Consider the following 27,609-nt stretch of genomic DNA (forward strand, 5'->3'; position numbering starts at 1 on the left):
TCATTATTCCGCAAAGATGGGTGTTCGCCATCATGGGGTTTCTGGCGATAGCCAACGCATACACAATGAGAGTATGCCTCAACTTGGCCATTACCGAAATGGTTTATAGAAACGATGTAAGTATTAAAATGTGATTATTTTAATTTAATATTTACTACATTATAGATAACACCCCAATTTAATAATGATATGTATCCCAATGATATTAAAACTGAAAAAAAAACATATCCTGAAAGGTGTAAGACAGGGTTGCATACTTTCGCCTATGCTTTTTAACTTATATTCCGAATTCGTATTTAGAGAGACCTTGCAGGATGTTGAGATACAAATTAAAAATATTTTTTTCATATATTTTTATTTAATTCTTTATTTGGATAACCAATAGATATAATTTATCTCATATATAAAACAAAACAAATTATAAATAAGCCAATTACAGTTTTTCACAAGTAACATCACAGTTAGTTAAAAAATATTCTCGAACACAAAATGAACAGTAATCTAATGTTAATCAAAAAGAAAAGAAAAACCACTACGAATTATTTCGAAAGCAAACGCCGCACGTCATTATGATTATCTGCAAATATCTATGTTTAATGATTTTGTTATTACATTTAAATAATCAAAAGTTCGCCATAAATATGAATTCTAATTAGATGAAACGAGAGGAATATGAAGAATAAGGTTATTACGTAGAGCTTTGGACCTAACATTAATAGAGTTTGCATAGTAGTTCAGGACAGTCCATTAAACCAGAGGCAATCATAATATAAGATACGCAGATGATACTGCCATTAAAGCTGATACTGCTGATCATCTACAGCAACTTTTTGACAAGGTGAACAATGCAGGGGTAAGGAACTTGGACTCAAGATGAACGCTCTTAAAACCAAAGCAATGGTGGCCAGCAAACGGAAAGGCATTAACATCCATCTCACTATAAATGGTAATAGGATTGAACAGGTTACCCGTTTTAAATATTTAGGATGCTGGGTAAATGATGAGTCGAATTTGGATTTTGAAATAAAGACCAGAATTGAAATTGCGAGATCAACCTTTTATCAAATGCAGAAACTCTTGTGCAACCGAGGTATGAGGCTAAACGCAAAAATAAAGCAAAAATAGAGCAAAACAAGCTGGCATTGCCAGTGTTGCTGTATGGAATGGAGGGTTGGACTCTTAAAGTTTCAACGATGAACAAAATAAAGGCCTTTGAACCTTGATTGTACAGAAGAATTTTTCAAATCTCATGGACTGATCGCGTCTCCAATGAAGCGATGTTCAGTATTATGAACAAAGAGATGAAGCTACTGACCACTGTAAAAATAAAAAAACCCTCATTCTTTGGTCACATATTCCGCAATCAGATGTATGCTTTTCTTCAACTTACTATGGAAGAAAAGATAGAGAGCAGGCGGAGTATGGGACGGAAAAGAGCACCATGGCTCAGAAATCTCAGACAGTGGTTCGGTGTGCCGGATGCAGCAGCGCTGATTAGACTGGCCCTGGATCGCGATGAATTCAGAATGATGGTCGCCTCCGCTAGGAGCGGCAAAAGAAGAAGAAGATGTATCCCAACTCCACGAGGGTACCAGCCCGTGTTGAGTTGGGTCAAATACATATTTTTTTGCAACTTACCAATAACACTAAAATATATATGTACGTTCTAACTCAAAATAAAGCTGGGTCAGTAGTAACAAAAATCATCAATATTTTTTTAATGCAGCAAATGATTAAATATAACTATTATTAAAGTACTGAGAAAGGGAACTTATAAATATTTTATTTTTTATTTTATTTATTAAGGAAAAACAACAGTTGTTATCTAAGAATACAAAATACAAAAATACTACATACATCCAGTTAAAGTTTTTCACCAATATACTGAGAGAACATGTTACACAGTAAAGAGAAAAATAATATATTATATGAGACATGAGAAAAAAAAAGAGCTCTTAAGAAGGTTAAGGGATGAGGAGTGGAGGAGTGGACGAGAGGAGTTTTCATAATATAGTTGACCAATTCAAAATGTTGATTTTATAATAAAATAAACATAATTAAAGGAACAAAAACTTATTACACACTGACAAATGTTTCATTTTCCAGTGTTTGAAAAAGGTTTTTTTTGAAGTCACAAAATTTTGTGTTAAAAATATCTAAATGGGGACAAAGTAAATTAAATTTGGAGAAGCTACGATAAATAAACAAGTTTTGAACATAATTTTTTTTAGGCAGTAAATTATCAAAAATATTTACAAAATAAAAGCAAAAGGCTCAACCTCTCAATATACAACCATATCAATGTTTCTCTCAGTGTCCTTGTGTGACCAATATTATATTACTTCATAACTATGTATATACGTGCATTTTACGAAAAAGTACCATGTATTTGTAAAACAATGTATTGTTACTTTCATAAATAAATAAATATTCAAATGTTTAAACGTTTCGGGAATTTTAAATTTCAGATAAAGGTATGATGACTATTGTGAAGGATTTATTTTAAAAATAAATATCCCAGTAAGAGCAAGTTGCACCACGGAAAGTTGACTTAAAAACTAACTAAATAATTTATGCGATTTTGTCAAAATCGGCAAAACGTATCGTTTTACCATGTTTGTTTCATACAAACCATTCGTCAATTTTTACAAAATTTTTAAACTATTTTTAGTCCAACTAGCTCTCAAATTAGCAGCGGCCCCCGTCCGTGATCTAATTGTTACGCTTGCTTGTTATTGGGCCTTCTGACCTGTTGTGGAGCAAGAGAATAAATAAATATTACAATTATACGCAAAAACGTGTGTGGTAAACATAATATCAATTCCTTATTGTGGTTTAAACCTCTGTCACTTGGAATTAATGAAGGCTGATCATACGACGGTTTTAAACATAATGAAAACATACGCACCTAGGAAAAATAGGTCTTCTCAAATAACAAATATGGGGGACGTCATTCAATATTCATTCTGTAATCCGCATCTATGCGACAATAATAGCACTAATCGAATCGTTTTTTGTTCAAGTACACATAAATGTTCCTAAACATATTTTTTATCCCTGTGCCTGTCAAACCATAGAAATGGTCAAACAATATACATATCCAGGCTTAATCATCGAAAACAATTTTCATTGGAAATTACATGTAGAAAATGTTAAACTAAAAGCGATACTTATAAAATTTTATCATTTAAAATTCGGTGTTCCACCTGTACTATTTATTCCATGCTTTGGTTGAGTAGATCATATCATAAGGAGTGAGTTGCTACGGGCTAACATTCGAAGTGCATACAAATAGGATAAAAAAATATACAAATTAGATTCCTAAAATTGTTAGCAAGTAAAATGACCATGAAAATCTTTTCCCAATGTGTAAAGTTTTGACCGTACAAAATATGATTAACTATCGCTTGGTAACATAGGACTTTAAAGATTTCTACAAAACGCCGATATCCCATTAGTATGAAACCCGCCAAAAAGTAAAAGGATATTTCACAGAAAAAAGAGCTCTAAATGCGTATGGAGAGAGGACCAGGGCGTATATACTCCCACGCATAGTAAATAGACTCCCAGACGAAATAAATAATAGATGTAACTAATCACATCTGGTGCATATTATGTTATGTTTAAGTAGTTTTGGGAATTTTAAATTAATTAGCTTAAAAAAATTACTCCTGGGGATCAGTTTTTCGTAGAGCCCATTATGCTGTGTAAAATTGCAACTTCTTTACAAACCCCAGTATTATAATAGGGAAAATCACTTTTTTAAAAACATGATTTATTTATTTATTTAAGAAATAAAAGTCTATGAAATACTGTCCAGTAAAAAAAAATTTTTTTGCTAATTATTGGTAGCATAAAACTACTTATAATTTGTAATTTTGGATTCCCGCTAAAACGGCCATTCCATTGCCCTCGCCCTTAATACCTCACGATTCATGTTTATTTGTTCGGGCCATTAAAATTTGTTCAGAACAATATCACGAATCTTGACGTCACAACACCAAGCCCAAACACGTCGCATTTTTCTAGCAACGCATTTTATACATTTCTTTTTTACATTTATGTATGAAAACATTTCTCCAAAAATATCCAAATTGATTTTGAAAATAAAATGAATGATTTTTTATTAATTTCATATATTTTTAACGGTATTTGTAGTACGTGAAATTTTCCTATTTTGATAGCAAAAAAGTAATTTTTTAAAAATATTTTCGTGGTTTGATTGTAATGCAGGTTTTTCGCTAATTTGTGTAAATATATTGTACTGAAAGAACAAAAATTTGAGTTTCAACTCCCCGACGCGCGACGGTACAAATTCGTAAAACAATTTTTTTTATACATGAAGATTTAAAAAAAAAACAAGATCTACATTATCGTTTTCCAGCTATAAATAACACAATTCAAAAAGAAAAAGTCCAAAAACTCTGTGTTCAGGGAACAAAGAGTTAAAGAAAACATACTTTATACGATCGGAAAATATCTACACGGCAAGATAAAAATTAAATAGGGTGGATTAAGTTTTATTGTATTATTTGTTTATATTTGACTGCAGCAAACGTACTAAGCTTTAATGCCACGAGGCCAACTAATCTCCATTTAGTTTATTTTTTGCAAGATTTTACCTAAGAGCATTTCTTCTAAATTTATTGCAACAAAGATGGAAAACATTGAGGCAACATGAAGAAAGTTTAGGCATTTAGATGGCTTATGGCGTGTCATTGGCTGGTTTAAGTAGCCACTGCACCCTGTGTAATATTTGCAACAGACAGGGAAAACATTTTTGAGAACGGAATATAAAAATCTAGGCATTTACATTACTTATGACGTATCATTGGCTGGTTACGGTTGTCATGGTGAATGTTACACAGGGCGCAGTGGCCACTTAAACTAGCCAATGACACGTCGTAAGTCATGTAAATGCCTAGACTTCCATATTCCGTTAGAGTAAATGTTTTCCCTGTTTGTTGCAACAAATTTACATTTCAATAACTCCGTAGGGAGAAAATCCAGCCTGTCTACTAACATTAAGACATACTCAAAACAGTACCTTTTTTTTAAACGGGGGTTAGTTCTAAACAAGCTTCTGACGTCGCTGTGACGCGTGTAGATCTATTGTGACGGGTTCTCGTAAGTTAATTCTTGCGTTCTAAGACTTGTAGCTCAATCACAAATAACTATCAACGTGTTTAAAATATGCTAAGCATTTGAGCGATCACAATAAACAATGATGAACATGCTTAAGTTATTGCAGTCATAAGTCAACGCGTGTGTAGTATCTGAGTCAAAGCTCGTGGATCGGTTTGTTTTTTGTTTTCCTCGTAAATAAATACAATTAATTGGCAAAAAATCGGCGTTTACTATAAACAATAATACTATTATTGCATTTGCAAAATAGTCAGGAGTATCTAATACAAAAAAGTGAAAATTAAATTTAAATTACTATAGGGACTGCTTTTCTTGACATTTGGCTTGCCAAACGCCGGCTAAATGCAATAAACAGCATGATAAATAATAAATAAATAAATAAAAATAGCAGTTTTGGAATATTTAAAAAAAATACAATAAATCAGATTGGCAAAGCATAAAATAGTAATGTCCTGTAAAATTCAAAATTTAGCATACACGACTTTTAGCCTTAGCAGAGACCCGATTAAGGTAATAAATTTTAAAAAGTAAAATTAAGTTTTCTGTATGAAAATCAGAATATGCTTATATTTTTTTCTTCTAAACATGTTCAATTATAGGTTACCGATGAAGATATTTTAAATGTTCGTTCAAATATACTAATTTTCGTACGCAATTACCGTTGTTTCTTTTTAGACAGTCCTAGATGTTAACTGCCCATTGTAATCGGGGCCCTGGGCAGCAAACGCGCTAAACACTTCGCCCTTTATATCTTATCCCTTATTAAACTCAAACAACTATATTTTATTTTATGTCACTCAATTATAACATATGGCAAAATAGGATGGGGAGGCACTAATAAATTGATATTAAAACCTCTCGAATCTGTTCAAAAATCAATCATAAAAATAATTGTAAAAAAGCTCTTTAGGAACCCCAGCGTCAAGTTATTTGAGGAATTTGAGAACTTAGATATATTTTTAGAGTAATAATATTTGTGAAAGTAAATTATTCTATCAAATCCCAAAAGGAACACTCCCTCACTACCAGAAGTCAAACTAAAGGATGGGTCATGGGGTCTATCACAAACTCTGAATTCGGGCAAAGAAATTTCAGGTTTCTGGGCCCCAAAATAATCAATATGTTACCCAAAGATTGCGAAACCATGACCCGGATTCAATTTAATAAATTTGTAAAAAAATGTTTACTGGGCTAAAGTCGAGAAAAACTGAAAAATTTACTCAAAATACATTCCTAAATAATAAATTAATATAACCGTATAGTAAATTAACAAGTAGGTAGTAATGTTATTGATTATTTTTTGCATAAAAATGTCTGCCTTAAAACAGGTTGTACCTAGTTAAGCAGACTAGACATAATCCAGAGAAATCTATTATCTAAGTGTGTATGTAGTAGATAAAGTATTTGTTATTTTTGTTAATAAACTTTGATTATTATTATTTATAGCATCATGTGACAGTTCCGTTACAAACCATTTGAGTGCTTACAAAATCCAAAGTAAACACCAAAGTTTATTTTTAAATCAATGTTGAACTGCAAGTACACACCGTTCAATGCAATTAAAGTGCATTTTCTCATAAACAGATGATTACACGATGATCTTGATTGCTAGAAAGATCATTTGAGGTTTTCTTCCCGTGAAACGTGAAATTCGAAATATTGAATAAATCGAGAAAAATATTTTTACGTGGTATTTAGTACATATTGTGCGCCTTGTTAAAATAAGCAAAACAATTGTTTAAACATATTTTATACTTCTTTGAAAATTGAGTATACTTTAAGGCAACACAATATTATGTGACTCAAATATCATACATCGATTTTCTGCCGTTTTTAAATTTTATTATGAAAAACTGAAAAATACGTCTTTCAATATTTACTGAAACCTATCCAAACTTCTGGTATTTTTTTTATTTTAAAGATGTTGAGTTATAAAAGGTTCAACCGCGGGAAGAAATTTGTTTATAAAATTGAACTATTTTTGATGTTATAATTAATTTATTTTATTATTTTTTTCAGACCGAGGATCTTGATATTATTTGTACGGATGATGGATGCTGGAAGGGAGACGTAAGTGTGAACTCTATTATAATTTATACGTTATTAACGTATGACTAAACGCAATTTGATTATTTTAACTTGAATTAAGCTGGAAGCTTTATTAGTGCGCGTGAGATTCATCTGACTTAATGATAAAGTTCAGTGCTACAGGAAATGGAATATAAAAACTGTTTTCTTACGCTCAGTAACAATAAGATCATTAAATTTTGCTGCCATTATTAATTTATTTTATTTTTTATTTATAAATTTATTGCAAAAAAATAATATACACACTTAATAACAGGGAATTTATATAAAACCAATTAATGTAAAATGAAAACAAGATGTTCTCTGTTTATGATAGTCTCCATCTAACATGGCACAGCCTGTTCTAAGATGGAGATTTTCTATCTTTAGAGCATAAGTAGTCCTATACTAATAAAACGATAACATAAAAAAAAACTAAAACTACTTCATTATAAATGCTTAGCTAATCAAATGTTAGAAATTAAAAATAGTTATTTTACTAATATAAAGTATATTTATGTGCCAAGAATACGTGTTACTTAAACTTAAATAATATAGTATAATAAATAATAAAACAAATGTAAAGCCATGAAATACATAAAAATATAAATAATCTTTGTACCAATTATATAAAATACTGCGTTTTTTGATTTACATATATTTTTTTTAAATCTCTCGCTACACTATTTATATGTGCAGTTATTTTTATTTTAAAATTTGTTTTACATTTCGAGTCTTTTATATTTGGCAATAAATCATTAAATATTTTTGGAGCAATTACATTGTATTGCTTTTTACCAAAGGCGGTTGATACAAATGGGACAATATAGTTATTTTGTGTTGCTGAACGAGTGTTTATATTTTGTTGGGTTCTTTTACCTCACTTAATTTTACATAAAATTTAAGTAGTAGGCACCTCACAAACAACTGTCTTACATCCAATATATTTAACTCAGCAAATAGATCTTCCGTTGAATAAATCTTCCGTTGATGATTCTTGAAAATATGCGATACCTGTTGGTTTTTTAAATGAAATAACCGGCTAAGCCTTTATTTTGAGGCTTGTAGCGGGTAGGATAGAGGGAATATGGAAGGAGGTAGTAGAAAATACACCGCAATACCCAGACCAAACACATTATTTTCTTGCAACTGGCGGGAATCGAATCCGCGACCCCAATTTCACAGTTGGTCGTGTAACCAATTGCGCCACGGCCCCTGTATGAAATTTAATTGAATTTAAACGAACTAATTTGAATGACATCACTAGTTCTTCCGAATCAACCAGTGATAGAGTTTTGTGATAGATCACCGAAAAAGACTTGTGTCGACACACGCGGAGAATTTCAAAATTACAAATCATAGCGCTGATAAAAGGATACATTATAAAAAAGAAGGAATAGTTTTAAAACCTATTAATAAATATTTAAAAAATTAAAAAATAACACTGAATTGTTCCATTTGCATTTTAAAGATGGGCGTTTCAGTTATTTATAAAAAGTTGCAGTAACAGTTACCGTTTCATAAATTAAACTTTTTTGTAAAACTGTTTTTAAATATCAATTAAGAGCAGGGTGGGCAAGAAATTTAGTACAAACAACTGTTTGAACAGTTTCCCTAAGAATAATAAACTGTAGCCCTGCAGGCTTATTCTGTTACGATTTCGTTTCGTGCGTCTCATTTTAACGCTATTCAAACCATATATCGTTCTCGTTCTCGTTCCCTCTCATACGATACGAAACGAATTAATAACAGCAAGAAGCCACTGATACCCTGATACCCTGACTAAGTTATAGTCACATCAACAGTTTTATTTTCTTATAATACTGTTTCAGTTTCCGACAAATGTGTTTCTTTTTTTGTTACACAATTAGAGTTAATTTTTTGTGAAACTTTCTCAGCTGTTTCGGAAGAATATCTTTTTTAAAATGATATTTTCATTTATTTTACCACCTCAACTGCTTACAAGGCAACGCCTTAATACATTCTATTTTTTTACGCTTCTTCTCAGACTAGTTGGTTTTTTTTTTTTTTTTTAATTATTTATTTCTTAAGTTAGCTTATATTAAAACTAATATAAACTATTATGTACATTTACATCATCTATATATATTTACATTTCCTTACAGTAACTTATACATTTATTTTTAAATTCTTTCAGACACTTTTCATTCTTCATACATTCAGGCATCTCATCATACATTTTTAAACCCTTATACATCAAACAATTTTGCGACTCAGCTCTTTTCAATAATGGTAGTCTTATTTTATCCTTTTGTCTAGTAGCATATTCATGAGAATTTTTGTTTAAGACAACTTTATCCTTAAAATGTTTTGGTAATTTATCGTGAAAAATTTATGTATAAATATCAACATATTAAATTTAAGTCTCCTTCTTACAGATAACCATTTTAGTTCATCTCTCATTTTTTTTACATTGCTATATTTGTTTTTCTTAAGAACTATTCTCATCGCTTTATTTTGTAAAATTTCTAGTTTATTTAAATTTCCTTCGTTTGCTAAAAATAATATTATTGAGCAGTAATCTATATGTGGAAGAATGATTGTTTTGTAAATTAGTTCTGCAGTATCTTTATTTAATGGGCAATACTTTTCTACGTTTTTCCTTGTAGACAATGACTGGATTTCTTCTAGAGAGTTTTTTAATGAAATATATTACAACAGAGATGGAGAACATTTGAGAGCAGGGTAGGTATTTACTGGGCTTATGACGCGTCATTGGCTAGTTTAAGTAGCCACTTTGCAACTGTATATTATTTACCGTTCTGCCTATATTTGAACATCCGTACGTCTTCGTGTGTCAGTAACCTTCGATTGGGCTAACCTTTGGGTATTTGTGAAAAAAAAAACTCCAAATCTGTCTGTGTGTTGATTTATATTTTCTTCAGTATATCACGATGTGCTATGTTTGATAACTTTGTAAATATTTATAATTCAAAAATATTTTTCAATAAAATTTGCATTGAGGGAGACTAGTATAAAGAATTGCACACTTTGTCTGCCCTAATATTTTTTTAAGTACATCATCGAAAAAAAGTATGCAGAAAGTAAATTAGCTAAAATAGCGTAGCTGACAGACAATATCCCTCCCAAAGTCTATTACAGCTGGAGGCGAAAAAATGTATTTAAATTGTAGATAGTAAATAAGTTAAAATAGCGTGGCTGACAGACAGTATCCTAAAGTCTGTTACAGCTGGGGGCGGAAAAAAAGTATGTAGAAAGTAAATTAGTTATAATAGCGTGGCTGACAGACAGTATCCTAAAGTCTGTTACAGCTAGGGGCGGAAAAAAAGTATGTAGAAAGTAAAATAGTTATAATAGCGTGGCTGACAGACAGTATCCTAAAGTCTTTTACAGCTGGGGGCGAAAAATAAGTATGTTGAAAGTAAATTAGTTAAAATAGCGTGGCTGACAGACAGTATCCCAAAGTCTGTTACAGCTGGAGGCGGAGGTTAGTTTTCTCCTCAATTTTAATTTTAGTGAAGTTAAAGAGGTGAAACCTTTATTGTTGTGAAGAGATTTGTCCGATTTTTTTCTTAAATGTTCTTCATCTCTGTTGTAATACGCTAATCTTAATAACCAGTATTTTGCCTTCAAACATTTGGACAAACTCAAAATATTGTGAAACGTATAATAAAATGTATTTTTTTTTCCAGAGAGAATATTACATTTGGTCAGAAGAGACCCAGGGTATAATTCTTAGTTCTTTCTTCTACGGTTACATCGTAACTCATCTTCCCGGAGGAATAATTGCTGAAAAATTTGGAGGAAAGTACTCCCTCGGACTGGGGATCTTATCCACGGCCGTCTTCACTCTCCTGACTCCCATCGTCATCCAAACAGGAGGATACAAGGCGCTAATAGCTCTCAGAGTCTTGGAAGGACTTGGCGAGGTGAGAAAAAATATTTTCTTTTCAAGGTCAAAATTTCTAATATATTAAGACAAATTAAAGTTTTCTACGTAACCCTTATTTTTTTTCAATTTCTTTTATTTAAGTTTATTGTTTTGCACACGGACTTTATTGGTACAATAAGAGTGTTATTACAAAACATCAACCTGTCACAGCACCAATTACGTACACAACACAAAAATAATAGGGGATGGCGGGGCTAGTTGTTACGGGGGCAAGTTGTTACATTCTAAATAACTCCCCCACCACTAGGTTCTGTGACGTACGTGTCGCGCAGTATGTCTAGACATCGTGTCCGCAATGCTCGACGGAACGACACTCTTGCCGGTCAAGCGTAATTCAAATAAAATCGATTATAGTGTATTTCGTATCTGAAAGTAACTTTCCTTGATTGATTTTGAAGATTAATTGTTCACCAACTATAAGAGGTAATTAACATATTACAACAGAGATGAAGAACATTTAAGAAAAGGTAATATAGAAGTCTAGGCATCTACAGGGCTTTTGACCTGTCAATGGCTGGTTTGAGTGGCTACTTTACACACTGTGTAACATTCACCATTCCGCCTATATTTAAACATCTATATTCCTTCAATTCTTTCATCTGTTGATGTTTGTGAAGTTAAAGAGCTGAAACCTTTATTTATGCGGGTGAGATTCATCTAATTGAATTATTTCACCTACATACTAGGCAATGCCTGAAAATGTTATTTTTTCAATTTCTATACTTCTTCATGGACCAGGTAATTTATCAACATTTCTTAAATGTTCTTCATCTCTGTTGTAATATGTTAATATAAACAGCTCCCCAGGGAGTTGAATCCAGTCCTTGTCTACAAAAATTTGGACAAACTCAAAATATTGTTGATAAATTACCTGGTCCATGAAGAAGTATAGAAATTGAAAAAATAACTTTTTCAGGCGTTGCTAGTACAAAGTAAAAAGAGGCTAAATATAAAAAGTGGCTAAATATTATTAATAGAGTCTACTGTTATAGATCAAGGCTAAATATTATTATTGTAAAAGAGACTCAGCTTCCGTTTGTAGCGGAGAGCTAAGTCGTTAAATATATCAAGATCGCACGACCTCTCAAATTTGGAAAAATGACTAATCACTCTTCCTAATAGAGAATTCTGTAGGTCTACTTTTGAATACAATAAAAAGGCATATTTGTGTGCATTGGGCTACTCCATGTCACTCCGCTTGCAAAAAAAGTTTTTCACTGCGGTCTTATAGACTACGGATTTACACGGAGCAACCCCTGGGCAGCGACTACAAACGTTATTTTCATCGGTACATATCGAAACGGTATAAAGTAAAATCGGTATTTATGTACGAAAATGTGTATAATTGTATGAAAAATTGAAATATCTTCGTCGGTAATATAATTCTGATTGATCATATTTAGAAAAAAAAATATGCATAAGATATTCTTCATACAGAAAACTTAATTTTACTTAGTTGATAAAATTGAAAATAAATGCTAACTTTAGTTACCAGAATTAATTTTTATTATTATCTATAAAGGTAAACTGAATTTTTTGTACGAAAATAAATATGTTTGTATAAAATATATTTTTAGACTTAATCAATTGTTCAATCAATGGTTTCCGGCGATGATACTTCAAATCTTAATGCGAATATATACATTTTCGTACAGGAAATTCGATTTTACTTTATTGACAATTGAAGATAACTCGGTTTAACTTCCATTGTTTTCGAGGCTCTGATAGGTTTTTTTAAACAAAGGAAATAGCATCGTACTTTTGTTTTTTACTTAATTTTTTAATTTGCATTCTATAAAGGAGGCGATACAAATTTATAAATATTAATTCAGATGACGGATTGCGCCTCAAAGTATGATGGTACCCGGCATTAAATATCAACACATACACCTACTGACTGCGGCGCGGTATAAATTCCTTATACGAATACTATACACTCAGGGCCTTACTTATTAGATTTCCTTATATCAGGTTTATATTAAGAAATAACTATACCCAGTTTAACTATTTATAACCGATATTTAAAAAAGCTTGCTTATAAAATATTTATTACCTAGGTAATATTTAGTACTTTAGAGTAACAATTCACAGGTTATTTCATGTTAATTTTTTTAAACAGTCATCACTGATATGTGCCCGTGCGCAGTAACTTTTATAACAACACAAACAAACGTCAAAGTCAAATCTAGACTACTGTCACGGAGAACATGAAGAAAGCCGTTAGAAAAATAAATCAAAATTAGGAAGAAGAGGAGAAGTTAAAAACGAATTCTATTGTTTATTCGAGTTTTTTTTTATCTCAATAAATTTAAACACATACAAACATTTCAAAAATTATTAAAATAAATAATTAGAAATAACTTGAATCGCATTGAGAAGGTCGCAGGACTTTGTTTGAAATTTAAAAAAAACTGACAAACTATCCATTTTGATTACCGAAAAATATGACCTTTGACAGATCGAGTGCTTATTCCAGCGTAATACCACATAATATGCAGGTATAAGTTTCCATGGTCGCTATCTCAGATTTAAACCGAGTTTGACTCTATGCGAGGTTTGTAAGTAATACTTTTCGCTATACCATCAATATTCTACCTCTATTTTCAAGCTCAATTTCATACCCGATTTACAAGTAAGGCCCTCAGAGACTAAATCTACATTAACCCAGATGATGGACGCCTTTACGCTGTCTGAAACGTTGCCAAAAAGAAGTATTAATACCCGGCGTAATAACCCAGAAAACATCACGGGAAGCAGCTGAGGAAAATTCAAAAAAATTCTTCTGGAAATGACTTTTTTTCGCCATGGTAAAAATAAACAATGCTTAGCAAACATTGTTATGTTGAGATTTATTGATTCGACCGCGACGCAAAAGCGAGTTTTACATAAATCGATCCGACTCATTGAATCATAGCAAATTCACAGGAAAACAAGCTGCATAATATACTAATACAGACAGCTGTAACAGACCATAACAATGACTAGTTTTACTATTTATTTGCTAGCAGAATTAGAGCGTCTAGCATCTTTCTTGAAATTTAATATTGAAAACACCATGCAATACTCATACTAAACAACTCTCAGCGACCTCGTATTTTTTTTCTAATATGATTAATTGTTACAATACTTTTTGACAATGACACCGATTGTATCTTTGATACATACTGCCACACACAAAACATGTCATCGTAGTTGCATCAGTAAATAAATGATTTATAACTATACATAAGTAGGTATACATTCTGATCAACTGAACTGTCAGACGAATAGTTAATTCTTGTCCATTTTCAAAGAAAAGAGTTTTTGTTTTAAATGGCCGCGAAAATCGTGGTTTTTTGTTTTGCGTATTGGATCATGGCTCTTGAAATAAAAGATTAGTTATGTTGAATTATGTCTGCAAAGACGTATGCGCCGAAGACATTTTATTTTAATTTATTTACAATCCAGCTGGCATCAATTACTTCATGGCAAATTTGTAAATTACTGAACAAGGGCGTTTAAATTGTGTCAATAATTAATCAATAATATTTTGTTTATTTTGAATATAAAATATTTTATACAAAAATAAACATCACGTCATAGAATTAAGAATAGTCCAGAAACCGCATACGCACATCAAACAGAAGGCGACTAAACTATTCATTAATGAGTAGGTTTACGTTTTGACCCATTAGTTTCTTTGTAGACGTCGCTCAGTACGCAACTCCTGATTTGAATTCAACTATGCCGTGTTGTGTCCTTTTAAAATGTAAAAATACTTCAAGGATCTTAAAAAAACGGGATGCAATCACATTTCATGTGTAATTAGCAAATCAATGTGTATCCCAATTAGAATCATTTATTTAATTCCTTATAATTTCTTCCCATTTATTTTGTTCTACTGAAAGGTAAAACTAAAATAATATCAACTCAACATTAAACACATTTTTGTAAATCGCATTCATGGATAAAGTGCACCCCTGTTGATGAGAAAAGCCGAGTTTGACATTTGCAAAAAGAATTCTTTATTTGAATATTAATAATTATTGGTTTTGGAATTTAACCATAAACAAGTACCTCGATACCTACTTAATTTCAATATTTGAATATTGACAATTTTTAATTTTGGAATTTAATCACAAACAAGTACCTTAAAACTATTTTTTCAAGGGAATAGCAGGCAAACCAACGTTCGGGCAGGACAACGTCTGTCAGGTCCGCTAGTTTGTAATTAAATTAAATATAAAAGTTAATACAGAAAATTTCAATTATAAAATAGTTAAAATGTATGGTCATTCAGACAAAAATAATTAAATCCAATTACTATCATATAATTTTAAATTCTGTTTCCTTTCTGATTATGTGTAAAAATACAATCAGACCTGTAATTAAGTAGTTTTAGTGGCTGCTGTAAACTATATATCATTCACTATTCTACAAATATGTTTCTCGTTACTAAATGTTAAGGTGTTTTTTGTTTCTTTCAGGGTACAACATTTCCTGCCCTTAACGCGCTTTTGGCCCAATGGGCTCCGCTAGAGGAAAGGGGGCGTATGGGGTCTCTTGTTTTCGGAGGGGCTCAGATTGGAAACATAGCAGGAACTCTACTCTCAGGAGTGCTGATGAATAATGGAAGCTGGCCTTCCGTGTTCTACCTGTTCGGAGGAATTGGACTCGTCTGGTTCGTTTTGTGGGTGAGTTAGATTTTTTTTTCTCCAAAATATCACGATCTACATGAGCTTCCTTTTTAGAGCATTCTTCAAACCACCCCTATGAATCGGCTTGTGGTCCTGTGGATAGTGTTTCGGACTCACGGATCAAAGGTCCGCAATTCGAATCCCACTCTACCCCAATTTGATTTCCATTTTCTAATTGTGAGTTATTTACAAATCGTTGAAAATGGCCCTCAAAATTAAATATTTGGGTAAAACATAAGAATTCAAATATTTATTTTTATAAAAAAATAATAAATGCGTTTTTAGAAACCGTTTTTCAAATGTTTTTATTATTTTATTGAAATAAACGGCACTAGGTGCCTTTAACATGTGAGGTTCAATTACAATTATAAACATACATGTATATTTCAACACAATAAGTAAAATATAACACTTTAAACAAATTGTTACTGATAAACTATTTTTTTTATAAGTTTTCAGTAACAGATTATTTTTTTGCGAAACTGTGTTGGAAGAACTTTTTATTTGTTTTTAATTACAATGATTTGATTTTTTTCTAGGTGATTCTTTGCTACAGTGATCCCAAGTCTCATCCATTCATTTCTGACAGTGAGAAGAAATTCTTAGAAGAAGCTCTTGGAGGTGGAAGACCAAAAGACATTCACACTCCATGGGTGGCCATTCTTACGTCTATTCCTCTGTGGGCTTTGATTGCTGCTCAGGTAAAAATAATACACAAATATACTGTTATTCGTGCTCTAACAAGGTTGACTAATTAACATTAAACAAAAAAACATAATCGTGCAGATCATACGCAGATCGTAAAGAAGTATCTTCAGATAGTTTTATATAAAATGTGGTGCTTGCGGCGAATGCTTTGGATTCCATTGACAACCTGACGTACAAACATATCTTTACTCCAGTAACTAGACATATAAGAAATACTAAGATCCATGTGCCAGAAAAGAAACCTGCAGCATTTTGAACATATTTCCAGTGAGAACTCATATGATTTGGATAAAACTATTCTCCTGGGAAGTGTCGAAGGGCCAAGGTCGCGTGGACGTCATCCGACAAGATGAAGCGAGCGCCTTGTTCGCTGAATTATAAACAATATCACTGACAAATGCCCACACAACAGCACAAGACCGTTCCATATGGAGGTAAACCGTCCACAGACGAGCCATGCCTGGAGTCGGGCGTGATCACCATCCTCAGACATGAGGCGCATATTAAAGAGAGAGAAAATAAAAAGTGTAAAAAAGGAAAACGATACTCCTGAAAGTTCTTTGATATACAATCCTTATTTAAAATTTAAAAAGTAGGATTTTCTGATCTGATTATTTAGGTAACCTTATGTAAGGGAGCGAAGAATGGAATCAGAAAAACAAAGATAAAAATATTTTGAATGCTGTCGAAATGCAATCTCTCTGGCGAAGGTTTACTCGGTGAAGAGGACTCGTAAATTAGTTTTGTATGAAAAATGTTTCATATTGTATAATAATAAAAAAATATATACTAAAACACACACAAATGACCAAATGTTGAAATTTGTGTATTATGTAAAGCTGAAACAAGCATAATCGACAAATAAAATTAAAAAATAAATTTGTTTTATCAAGCCTGGATTTTCTGTGTTATTCACCGCTGTTAAAGGGTTGTAGTGCAAAAAAGTGCTTCGTTTGTTTGGAAACGTAGTGCGAACGAATAGACGAAAAACGGCTCAAAGGATTGACGATGGCTTTACAAAATTCAAGAAATATTTGAAGACGGGCATGCTAAACGTTGAAAAAATCATCGTGCGTGCATGAAAATATGTATAAATATAAAAGAAACGAGGTCTGAATGCAAAGAGAGACTAAAGTGGCGTTCTATTCTCTCTGCCTACTCCCACGAGAAATGGCGAGATGGTTTGTTTGTTTTTTTTTCTTGATTATTTAGGAATAGAGCAAATAGTGATAAAAAATCGTCAAAACCGAGACAAGGAAACAAATGACGCGTATTTTAGAAAGATACTCGTAGAATTCGGTAATAAAAATTTAAAAAATATGGATATGGATATGGATTTAAAAGACTTTCCGCAGAAAATTTTGCATTGGCATCAAAGATTTCAATACATTTTTGATTTCAATTTTAGGGCCGACAGAATCGTAGGGAGGACGTTTATTTAAGTGTGTTTTTCTAAGTTGATATTTGATTTTAAACACTCAGCACAAAATATATAGAATGTAGTTTTCTCTTTACGTTTATTTTTTATAATATGTTCTTTAATTTGATTAACCAATTGCAATTAATAATCATTGACTACTTCGAAATTTCAAATAGTAATTTAAAATCATATTTGCACATAAACTCAGGTGTATCAATGTACATTCTGTTATGGTATTGAAAATGGAATTCGCGCTCAGCCACCGTACAGGCTGGGCGTGAAATATTTCTCTCCAACCGTAGCTTACAATATGAAAATAAGTTGTAAACTTTTAGAAAACATTGATTGAGTATTTATTAGTCGTTAATATGTAGTCATGTTATAGACAAACAGTGGAAAAAAGAAGATTATTTATTTGCAGATGCAACTTAAGCTCTTGTAAATGCTTATGTCGTTTCGCGTCTAGATTACTGTAATGGAATATACGCAAATCTCCCAAAATATCAAACTAAAAAACTTCAATCTGTTTTCAATGCAGCAGCGAGGCTTATTACGGGAGTAAAAAAATATTCTCACATCTCACAACATCCCAACAGCCCAGAGAGAATAAAATACAAGCTTTGCTGGACAATATTCAAATCCCTTCATGGAATGGCTCCAAAATACCTATCGGACCTTTGTATTAGGGAAAATACATGTCGAAGGAGATCTCCTCTTTGGTCAGCATTTTATTCAGGAAGAGGAAAACTTGTCGAAATCCGGCGCTCTCCAAACACTAGATTTGGAAATCGTGCCTTTGCCGCCGCCGGCCCTCTGCCTGGAACCAATTGCCTTCAAACTTGCGAATCATCGACAGTCCCAGTCAGTTCAGATCCCAACTAAAATATCACTTCTTTAGACTATCATACCCTCAATTTTAAATCTGGGAATATAATATATCACTTTTGTTTAGTTAGAATGTAAGTTTAGGTATACAATTGTAAAGCGCCCTTGAGGTGATTTTTTACAAAAATAGCGCTATATAAATCAGGCAAATATTATTATTATTATTATGGTTGATCGCATTGTTTTACACTTTATTCTTACTAAAATATGTGGCAAATAGTGAACAATGGAATGTTTCAAACAATAGTGCGACTGTAATCGTAAATCGAAAATGTTTAAATGAATCCATAAAAACCGTTTGAGAATGCATCAACTTTTGACGCGAAAGTATCCAAATTCAGCTATCTGGAACACTACCCCCATAATTAAAAAATTAGAACAGTGCTACTAAAAGTGAACTTACATTTATTTATAAATACATAATATTTTAAATACATACCTTGTAAACATACAAAATGATAAACCAGACCTCTCACACACGCGTTTGTCTTTATATTACCTTGAAAAAATGAATTGAACAATAATCTCATAAAACGAAACAATACGTACCAAAATGGACGCAGAGTCGTTGGAACAATAGGCATCACCCCTCTGTAACTACACATGTGCATCTTCCAGGAATTATCCACCAGCCTGTAGGTGGGTGGAGGCGGCGGTATCTACCTGCTATCTACAATAGCTACTCTTCGGACATCAATGTGGGTGTTCAAATATGGGCAGAATGGTGAATGTTACACATTGTGTAAAGTGGCCACTTAAAGCAGCCAATGACAGATCATAAGCCCTGTATTTATTTATTTGACACTCTATATACATATACAATATATGTACAGATAAGGGCGGGCATATTGCCTTAAGGCAATTTCTTCCTACCTACCCAAACCGTTCAGTTTGAGAAAATTATAAATACATGGACATATTGAATCTTACAATTTTATACAAAAATTAAAAGCAAAGATTAACAAAAATAAATATCAATAATAAAAAAATAACACTATACTATGAAGAGAGGAGAGGGGATGAGGAAGGAAAGAAGAAGGATAAAGGATCAATTTAAATATTTAGATAGTGACATTTCAATATTGACTTAAATGTAAATGATTACTGTGAAAGAGGAGGCGAAAATTAGAGCGATGACAGGGTATTAAAAGGGTTCTCTCGTTACTAGAACGAAGAGATAGACGTGTTGTGAAAGAGGTTGGATGAGCTCTCTCAGATAAACAGGCAAAGTGGGATTATTTAAAATATTGTGAAGAAGTGCTAGAATGTGAATGTTTCTTCTATGCCTGATACTGAGCCAGTGTAGTTGCGTGCGATACTCGGTTATGTGGTCAAATTTGCGAAGATTAAAGATATAACGAACAAAAATATTCTGCAATCGTTCTAACTTATCAAGCAATAGTAGATGGCTTGACTTCTATATTATCTTCTGTAAAATTTTCTTTAGCTCTGTTGTAATATGTTAATATTAAAAGCTCTCCAGGGAGTTGAATCCAGTCCTTATTTAAAAAAAAATTGGTCAAACTAAAAATATTGTTGATAAATCCACCTGGTCCATGAAGAAGTATAGAAATAGTTTTTAAAAAATCAGTCGTTGCCTTGTATGTAGGTAAAATAATTTAATTAGATGAATGTCACCCTCATAAATAAAGGTTTCACCTTTTTAACTTCACAAACATCAACAGACTGAAGACTTAAAGGAATATGGATGTTTACATCTGGGCAGAATGGTGAATGTTACACAGTGTGTAAAGTGGTCACTTAAACCAGCCAATGACAGGTCATAAGCCCTGTGGATGCCTAGACTTCTATATTCCCTTCTCTAATACGTTCTTCATCTCTGTTGTATCATGTTAATTATAAAATATTGATTAAAAACTCCTTTTTTTTTACGTCATTCGCTTTTATGCATTCACACATTTCAATGTTTTTACAATTTTTATTTTTCAGATTGGTCACGACTGGGGCTATTTCACAATGGTGACAGATCTTCCTAAGTACATGAGAGACGTTTTGAAATTCGACGTATTGAAGACTGGAATTTGGGCCACTCTTCCATATATTGTCATGTGGTTTACCTCCATTGGATTTGGGTGGCTTTGTGATTTGTCCATCGACAGAAAGTGGATATCTACCACTAATGCAAGGAAGATGTTTACAACCATCGGTAAGCTGATTATTCAGAATACGTATTGGCTTATCATCCGTCACCATATCAATTAAAATATGATCAGAAAGAATCGATAATTTTGTAATACGATTGTCCAAATAGTACAATGGACAATTAACATCAAGAGAGGAAGCCACTTCAGTTAAAACGACAGTGATGAATTAATTTCTGACTGGTAAAATAAGAATCTTGTGGTTTTATGGTTCCTAGTATTGCAAATTCAGAGATTTGAAATATGATACTCGCTCTAACTTTTGTGCGTAACCTGGGCCGCAATCATTAATGGCTATCTTCATCGTGATTTACTGAGACGGTAAAAACTTACATCGATATTTATGAACGAAAGTGTCTATTTTTGTATGAAAAATTAAAAATACTTCAAATGTTCATGCAAATATACGCATTTTCATACACAAATATCGGTTTTCTTTATAGACAGTTGAAGATAACTCTGTTAACTTCCCATTGTAATCGAGGCCCAGATGCTTAGTACAGTGGTATACTGAATTTAATTAAGGGGAGGCAGTAGGCACACGAGCACGCGTGAGTTGGGTGTTTTTTACGGTGCACAAAAATACGTTTTTAAAAAATTTAAAAAAATTCTCTCGGTTCACTCTATACACATTTATGTGAAAATCGCAAACGGAAAAACCAATGAAAATTATTAGTATTTAAGCATATAGCAGAACGCATTTTATTTATTAGCTTCATAATGTTCCTTACATTATGAGTATTAGGTATTAATACTTGTATTAGTGTTATTTATTCATTTATTTTATAAAAAATAATAATTTTACAGAAGTTATTACAGCAGTGCATAATAATTATGTAGTACATAGTATGAACTAATAGAATAATTAAAACTAAAAAAATTAGTAAACATATAATACAAAAAAGTAAAAAAAAAAACATAACATTTCTTAATAAAAGATAACCATGAGAAAATCTTATTTTCTTAATATAAACATAATACAGTGTAGTTGAGAATAACAAGATAATAATAATAAAAACAATAATACAACATTAGTACTTAAAAAAATATAAGTTTTTTGAACAATAAAATAGAAAAAACTTAAATTACCGAAATAATACCTTTATTTAGTAAAATCAACATCATCGAAGAAGTTGCCATTTGGCAATAAATCCACCAATGTACAATTTAAAGGTCTAACACGTCATCTTTGTATATATAATATAAAAAATTATAATAATCTTCCCAATGAACCAAAAACTAATATATCAATAAACAAATTTAAAGTAAATCTAAAGAAAAATTTTGAACACGTGTAAAAACTACATGAAATTTTATTTAGTATGAAGTTATTACTGTTTTATGTTTTTTTTTTTTATATATCCTATGTTTTTTTTTTTCTCATGGACTCGTATTTAAAATTATATAAACTCTTATAAATATACAACTACAACAGTGTAAGTCACTCTCCAAGCACAAGAGTTAGTCTCTTTTTTTGGAGAGTTACAGTAATAACATTTACTAGATGTATAAAGTAGATCTGTATAGAATTCTAAAAAAACGTGTAGCTTTTAAGAAATTTATTAATGAAAAAAAAAATTAAAAAAGGAAAATTTTAAAAATTGCCAAAGCTGCTCGCGGTATTTGCGCAGTGTACGATAAATATACTATGAATAATTGACTAATTTGTTGTAAAATATAAAATAAAAATACTCATTTTGTGTTGTTGTGTGGGTTAACATATGTGTCCTTTTTTCCATCTGAAAAGAACAAGATGGAGGTACCAAATTTATTTAACATCTTAAATATTATTATGTCCACTTTATTTGAAAATCTTTGTTTATTTCAGCTGCTGTTGGTCCTGGTATTTGCATCATTCTTGCATCCTACGCTGGAAACAACGAGGCCGCTGTGGTGGGTCTTTTCACCCTGTCAATGGGTCTGATGGGAGCCTTCTTCCCAGGAATGAAAGTAAACGCTCTGGACCTCAGCACCAACTTCGCTGGAACTCTGATGGCCATCGTCAATGGTCTTGGAGCCCTGTCCGGCATCATCACTCCGTATCTTGTAGGCATCCTGACACCCGATGTAAGTATTCTGAAAACTTCACTAAACACACAACTCGCGACGGACTAGCGACATGGCGTTCTTGTTGGATGTGTTAGCGGGCCGTTGAGCCTGCCGGGTTGGATAAAAATTGTCGCCATCATAATCACATGTTGACTAAAGCACGCAGGGCTTCAACCATTGCTCAGATCAATATTTCTCAACGGTCATGCGTCACTGCGATTTATTAAAAAAATACTCCGATGAAATCACAGAAGCACCGGTTATTTATAATTAAAATCTGCGCCATTTTTAAATTTGAATACACACTCCCATTTTCATAGGAAAAATCATCATTATTTTTTTTTTTTTTAAATAACTTTTGGAAATTGTTGTTTTCAAATATTTTTTTCATATAATTATTATTGTAATATTTGACTTTTTGTACCAGTGAGTGGCTTTTTAAAGGTTCCCATTTTTTTCTTGTTTTTTGGCATTGTAATAATTAAAATACTATAATTATTATATGCCTATAATTTTGGTTTATTTGTAAATATTGTTTTTTTTTTGTTATAATGCCTGTTGTTTTCTCTTAATAAATTAAATAAAAAAATAAACAAAAAACTATTAGAATTTCCTTATCTGCACTTAGTGGTGCAAAGAGCACAGAATGGCACTCCAAGCCTAGCGTATCTTGATAATTTTCATTACATGGAAAGTAAAGTGATATGTCCTACGCTTCAGGTACCAGTCCAGGGATGATGAAATATTGCAGTGTTAAATCACCCTTAAAATAAATATTTCCCTTTGACCCTGCCAGGGAATCGAAACCGGGACTTCAAACCACTACTTCACCATGAAGCCGCCCCACTCGATTTTCCTCCAGGATTTTTACTTGAAGGTAGCCATCGAGTCGCAAACGCACAACCAGGATTCTGGTTCTATTTCACACACAGAACTGTATTCTTCATCCGCCAGCTTCGGATAAATACATTTTTTTCAATCGGTCTGACTCAACATGCAGTTGTATTTTTTGCACAGTATCGGAGAGGCATTTGCTAAAGAAAATACGTTTAAATACATATTTATCATTTCGCACATCCTCTTAACTTGTGTTCATCATTTTTTAGAGTACTCTCGAGCAATGGAGGACAGTTTTCTGGATCGTGTTTGGCGTCTTCCTCGTCACCAACTTGGTGTTCGTTCTCTGGGCATCAGGAGACGAGCAGTGGTGGAATGATATTCCGAAGTACGGGTACCCCGCGAGCTATCGGTTCAAGAGGACCATTCTTACATCAGAAGTCCAGATGGAGAGTGGAAAAAACTTTTCTCCAAGAAGCGAAGAACAGACAACCACAGAAGAAAAAATACAATAATCTATACTAAAATAAACATTGAAAAATACAATGAGGATGTTCAGTGCTACGGAAAATTGGATATAATAAATGTTTTCGTACACACGTTTCCAGGGTAGCCATGTATTTCGAAGTTTAATATTTTTTGACGTTGAGTGGGTAAAAAACAATTTGTTTTTAGAATGAGGGAGTTCAGCTATACGGGAAATAGTACATAAAAATGTATTTTGCGGTGAAGTTTCTTGAAAATGTAAAAAAAAAAATATTTCAATAAAAACTAACTACTTTGCATGACGTCACTCGTTCTTCCGAATCAACCAATGATATTCATTATTCCATGTCCGCTCTCTAGTTGGAGCATATGGTCTCCACAAAGATCCCCCAAGCATCTCTGTCGGTTGCCAGCTCCTGTGCATCCTCCCAAGTCAGGTTCACGTCCCGTAGTTCTTACACGAACTGCCGACGAACAGTTAGCAGTGGACGTTAGGACGTCGAGAACCTGATGCCTTGTAAAGGCGGCAAGCGTGATCAAGGCTCTCAGGAGGCATCCGCAGCACATGGCTAAGCCAACCGTATCGCCTCCGCTCGATGACTGTTGTCACCGGAGTTTGCTGCGTCCGTTCTCTAATTACTTCATTCCTCCCTATGTCAAACTACCACACACCCAAGATTCTTCTGAGACGCCTATTTTCAAAACACAAAATTTTGCTGTTTTGGGCCCTAGTGGTGCCACGAATCGCATCCGTAGAGGAGAATACGTGTTAGGCGCTATATAGGTGGCATTTGGTTTTCACTGAGTAAATATCCAATCTCCAGACAGCTTTCATACTATTGAATGTGACGCCTGCTATTCCTAGTTGCACTCCCAGTTCTTTTTGAAAACTGCCATTTTCTGTAACATATATAAGAAGGTTGAAATAGATTTCCGGTTCACGGTAAGTCAATTGACGAATCACCAGAACTCATTGATAAGTACGGGAAGAGAATTCGAGACTTCACACGCGATATATTTTCAAAAATATAAAACTAAAAAAAAACGATTAATAAAAATGTTTTTTTTTTAATTGGCTTTATTTAATGGTACATTAACATATAAAAATTTTTAAAAAAACTACTGAACTTCCTTATTGAACGGGATTTAATTTAAATGTCTGAAGCACTCAGCAACTTGAATTCGTGACGTCGCTTGCGGTGTAATTTCGAATTTTCGTAAAAAAAGTTTTAAAAATCGGAGCGATGGTAAAACGGTAGATAAAATTACTATTTTTTGGCTTAGTTTTATAGTCTACTAATAATTTATTTTTAAACCACACTGAACTTCCTCATTGAATCGTTTGTCCCATACAAGTGAAAGTGTATATTCATACCATCGGGTCTCACTCTAGTTGGACAAATGGCTACATGTGATTATACATCAGTCTTCAGTTGCAATTGTGCACTTCTAAAGACTATTTGTTCTGCCAATCGTACAATCTATTTATTATACTCGTGTTTGACTGAAAAGATTTGGCACAAAACTGTACATTGAAATTAGACACAGTATTTTGTACGTAATTTTTAGAATGTGAGAAAGGATTTTAATTAGTCATTTTTATATTAGTTTTCACGAGAGAGTTTGTTGAATATTCATACTAGTACACAGACAGAAGGTATATCAATATGCGTAGTGTTTTAAAATTATGTAAATTTCTCTATTTATATTATGTTTGTTCTTACGAAAAAAACGAAAATATTTTGTTTTGTGTTCTCGGTACGGGTTACCCCAGTGAAGACACATTATTTTTATCATGTAATATTGATAAAAAAAAATTTTTTAAATATAATATTGATCTTTCAGCGTCCATCTATGTTACGTAATCTGCTTAGGATGTGTACCGTGTCAAATGAGCAACAACTTTAAATATGCAACAACTTTAAATCAAGTATACATCTCAATGTGTCAAACCATTACAGATTACGGAATAATTGCATGGGGTGGAGCTAGCAAAAGTGCTATGCATACCTTGGAAATAGCACAAAAGTATTTACTCAAGACACTACTCTGGGTCCCTATCAGAACCTTCACAACGGAGGTGTTATCTGCTTAGGATATGTACCTTGTCGCGGCCGTTACTCTATGCAACTTAATAAGCAGCAACTTTAAATATGCAACAACTTTAAATAAAGTATATTACTAAATGTGTCAAACCATTACAGATTACGGAATAATTGCATGGGGTGGAGCTAACAAAAGTGCTATGCATACCTTGGAAATAGCACAAAAGTATTTACTCAAGACTCTACTCTGGGTCTCTATCAGAACCTTCACAACGGAGGTGTTATATGGTTAGGATGTGTACCGTGTCGCGGCCGTTACTCTATGCAACTTAATAAGCAGCAACTTTAAATATGCAACAACTTTAAATCAAGTATATTACTAAATGTGTCAAACCATTACAGATTACGGAATAATTGCATGGGGTGGAGCTAGCAAAAGTGCTATGCATACCTTGTAAATAGCACAAAAGTATTTACTCAAGACTCTACTCCGGGTCCCTATCAGAACCTTCACAACGGAGGTGTTATCTGCTTAGGATGTGTACCGTGTCACGGCCGTTACTCTATGCAAATTAATAAGCAGCAACTTTAAATATGCAACAACTTTAAATCAAGTATATTACTAAATGTGTCAAACCATTACAGATTACGGAATAATTGCATGGGGTGGAGCTAGCAAAAGTGCTATGCATACCTTGGAAATGGGGTCAGAGGATGATTTCCAGCTAAGTGACAGTTGTTGTACTTCTTTCGTAAATTTTCTTTGAATGACTTCTTGACAACCACATCTTAATCTTAACTTTTTACTTCATAATGAATCTAAAAGCCACGCTGTCTTATTGCTTACCACGGTCAGTTTTTATACAAAACTCGAGGTATGCACTCGTTTGCTTTAGTCAAATCCTCAATTTGTGTTTTGTGTTTATCCTCTATTATTTGCTGAGCCTCAGCCAAAACTGCAAGTAGTTTTTCAGTGATGTCATTCCTCCATTATCACCATATAAGTATTCAAAGATTCACTTCTTGTGGTGTCAGACGACCTCGAAATGCATCAAGTACAAACATAGCGCAAAGTGTTTTAAATGCCCCGGGACGCTGTTCCCATACAACATTTAATTAGTTCCTCCGACATTTATCCCTTTTCTGGACACGAACAATCAATCCAGGTTGCACTTTTTCTTTGGCATAATTTTTC

The 27,609-nt window shown here is 32.8% G+C and overlaps 1 protein-coding gene across 1 annotated transcript; it reads left to right on the forward strand.

Annotated features, from left to right (window-relative positions):
- LOC148281950 (dietary and metabolic glutamate transporter-like) lies at positions 1 to 25,721 on the forward strand. The gene is made up of 8 exons (XM_088225841.1): positions 1 to 116; positions 7,165 to 7,215; positions 10,887 to 11,123; positions 15,613 to 15,819; positions 16,362 to 16,523; positions 20,786 to 21,002; positions 22,826 to 23,064; positions 24,153 to 25,721. Exons 1-8 carry the CDS (start codon positions 33 to 35, stop codon positions 24,396 to 24,398), a joined length of 1,443 nt encoding a protein of 480 aa, XP_088081967.1. The 5' UTR covers positions 1 to 32; the 3' UTR covers positions 24,399 to 25,721.
- Positions 25,722 to 27,609: the final 1,888 nt, after the last annotated feature.

Source organism: Micrasema longulum, unplaced genomic scaffold (assembly GCF_059751315.1).
Source record: "Micrasema longulum isolate JH-2025_06_02 unplaced genomic scaffold, ASM5975131v1 h1tg000390l, whole genome shotgun sequence".
In the NCBI taxonomy this organism is placed as follows: domain Eukaryota; kingdom Metazoa; phylum Arthropoda; class Insecta; order Trichoptera; family Brachycentridae; genus Micrasema; species Micrasema longulum.

What these genes read in the sequence shown, in the direction of transcription:
- LOC148281950 (XM_088225841.1), top strand. Translation starts at nt 33, where the DNA reads ATGGGGTTTCTGGCGATAGCCAACGCATACACAATGAGAGTATGCCTC. An exon ending in AAATGGTTTATAGAAACGAT is followed by an intron (nt 117 to 7,164) that starts GTAAGTATTAAA and finishes TATTTTTTTCAG; the next exon opens with ACCGAGGATCTTGATATTAT. An exon ending in GGGCTTTGATTGCTGCTCAG is followed by an intron (nt 16,524 to 20,785) that starts GTAAAAATAATA and finishes TTTATTTTTCAG; the next exon opens with ATTGGTCACGACTGGGGCTA.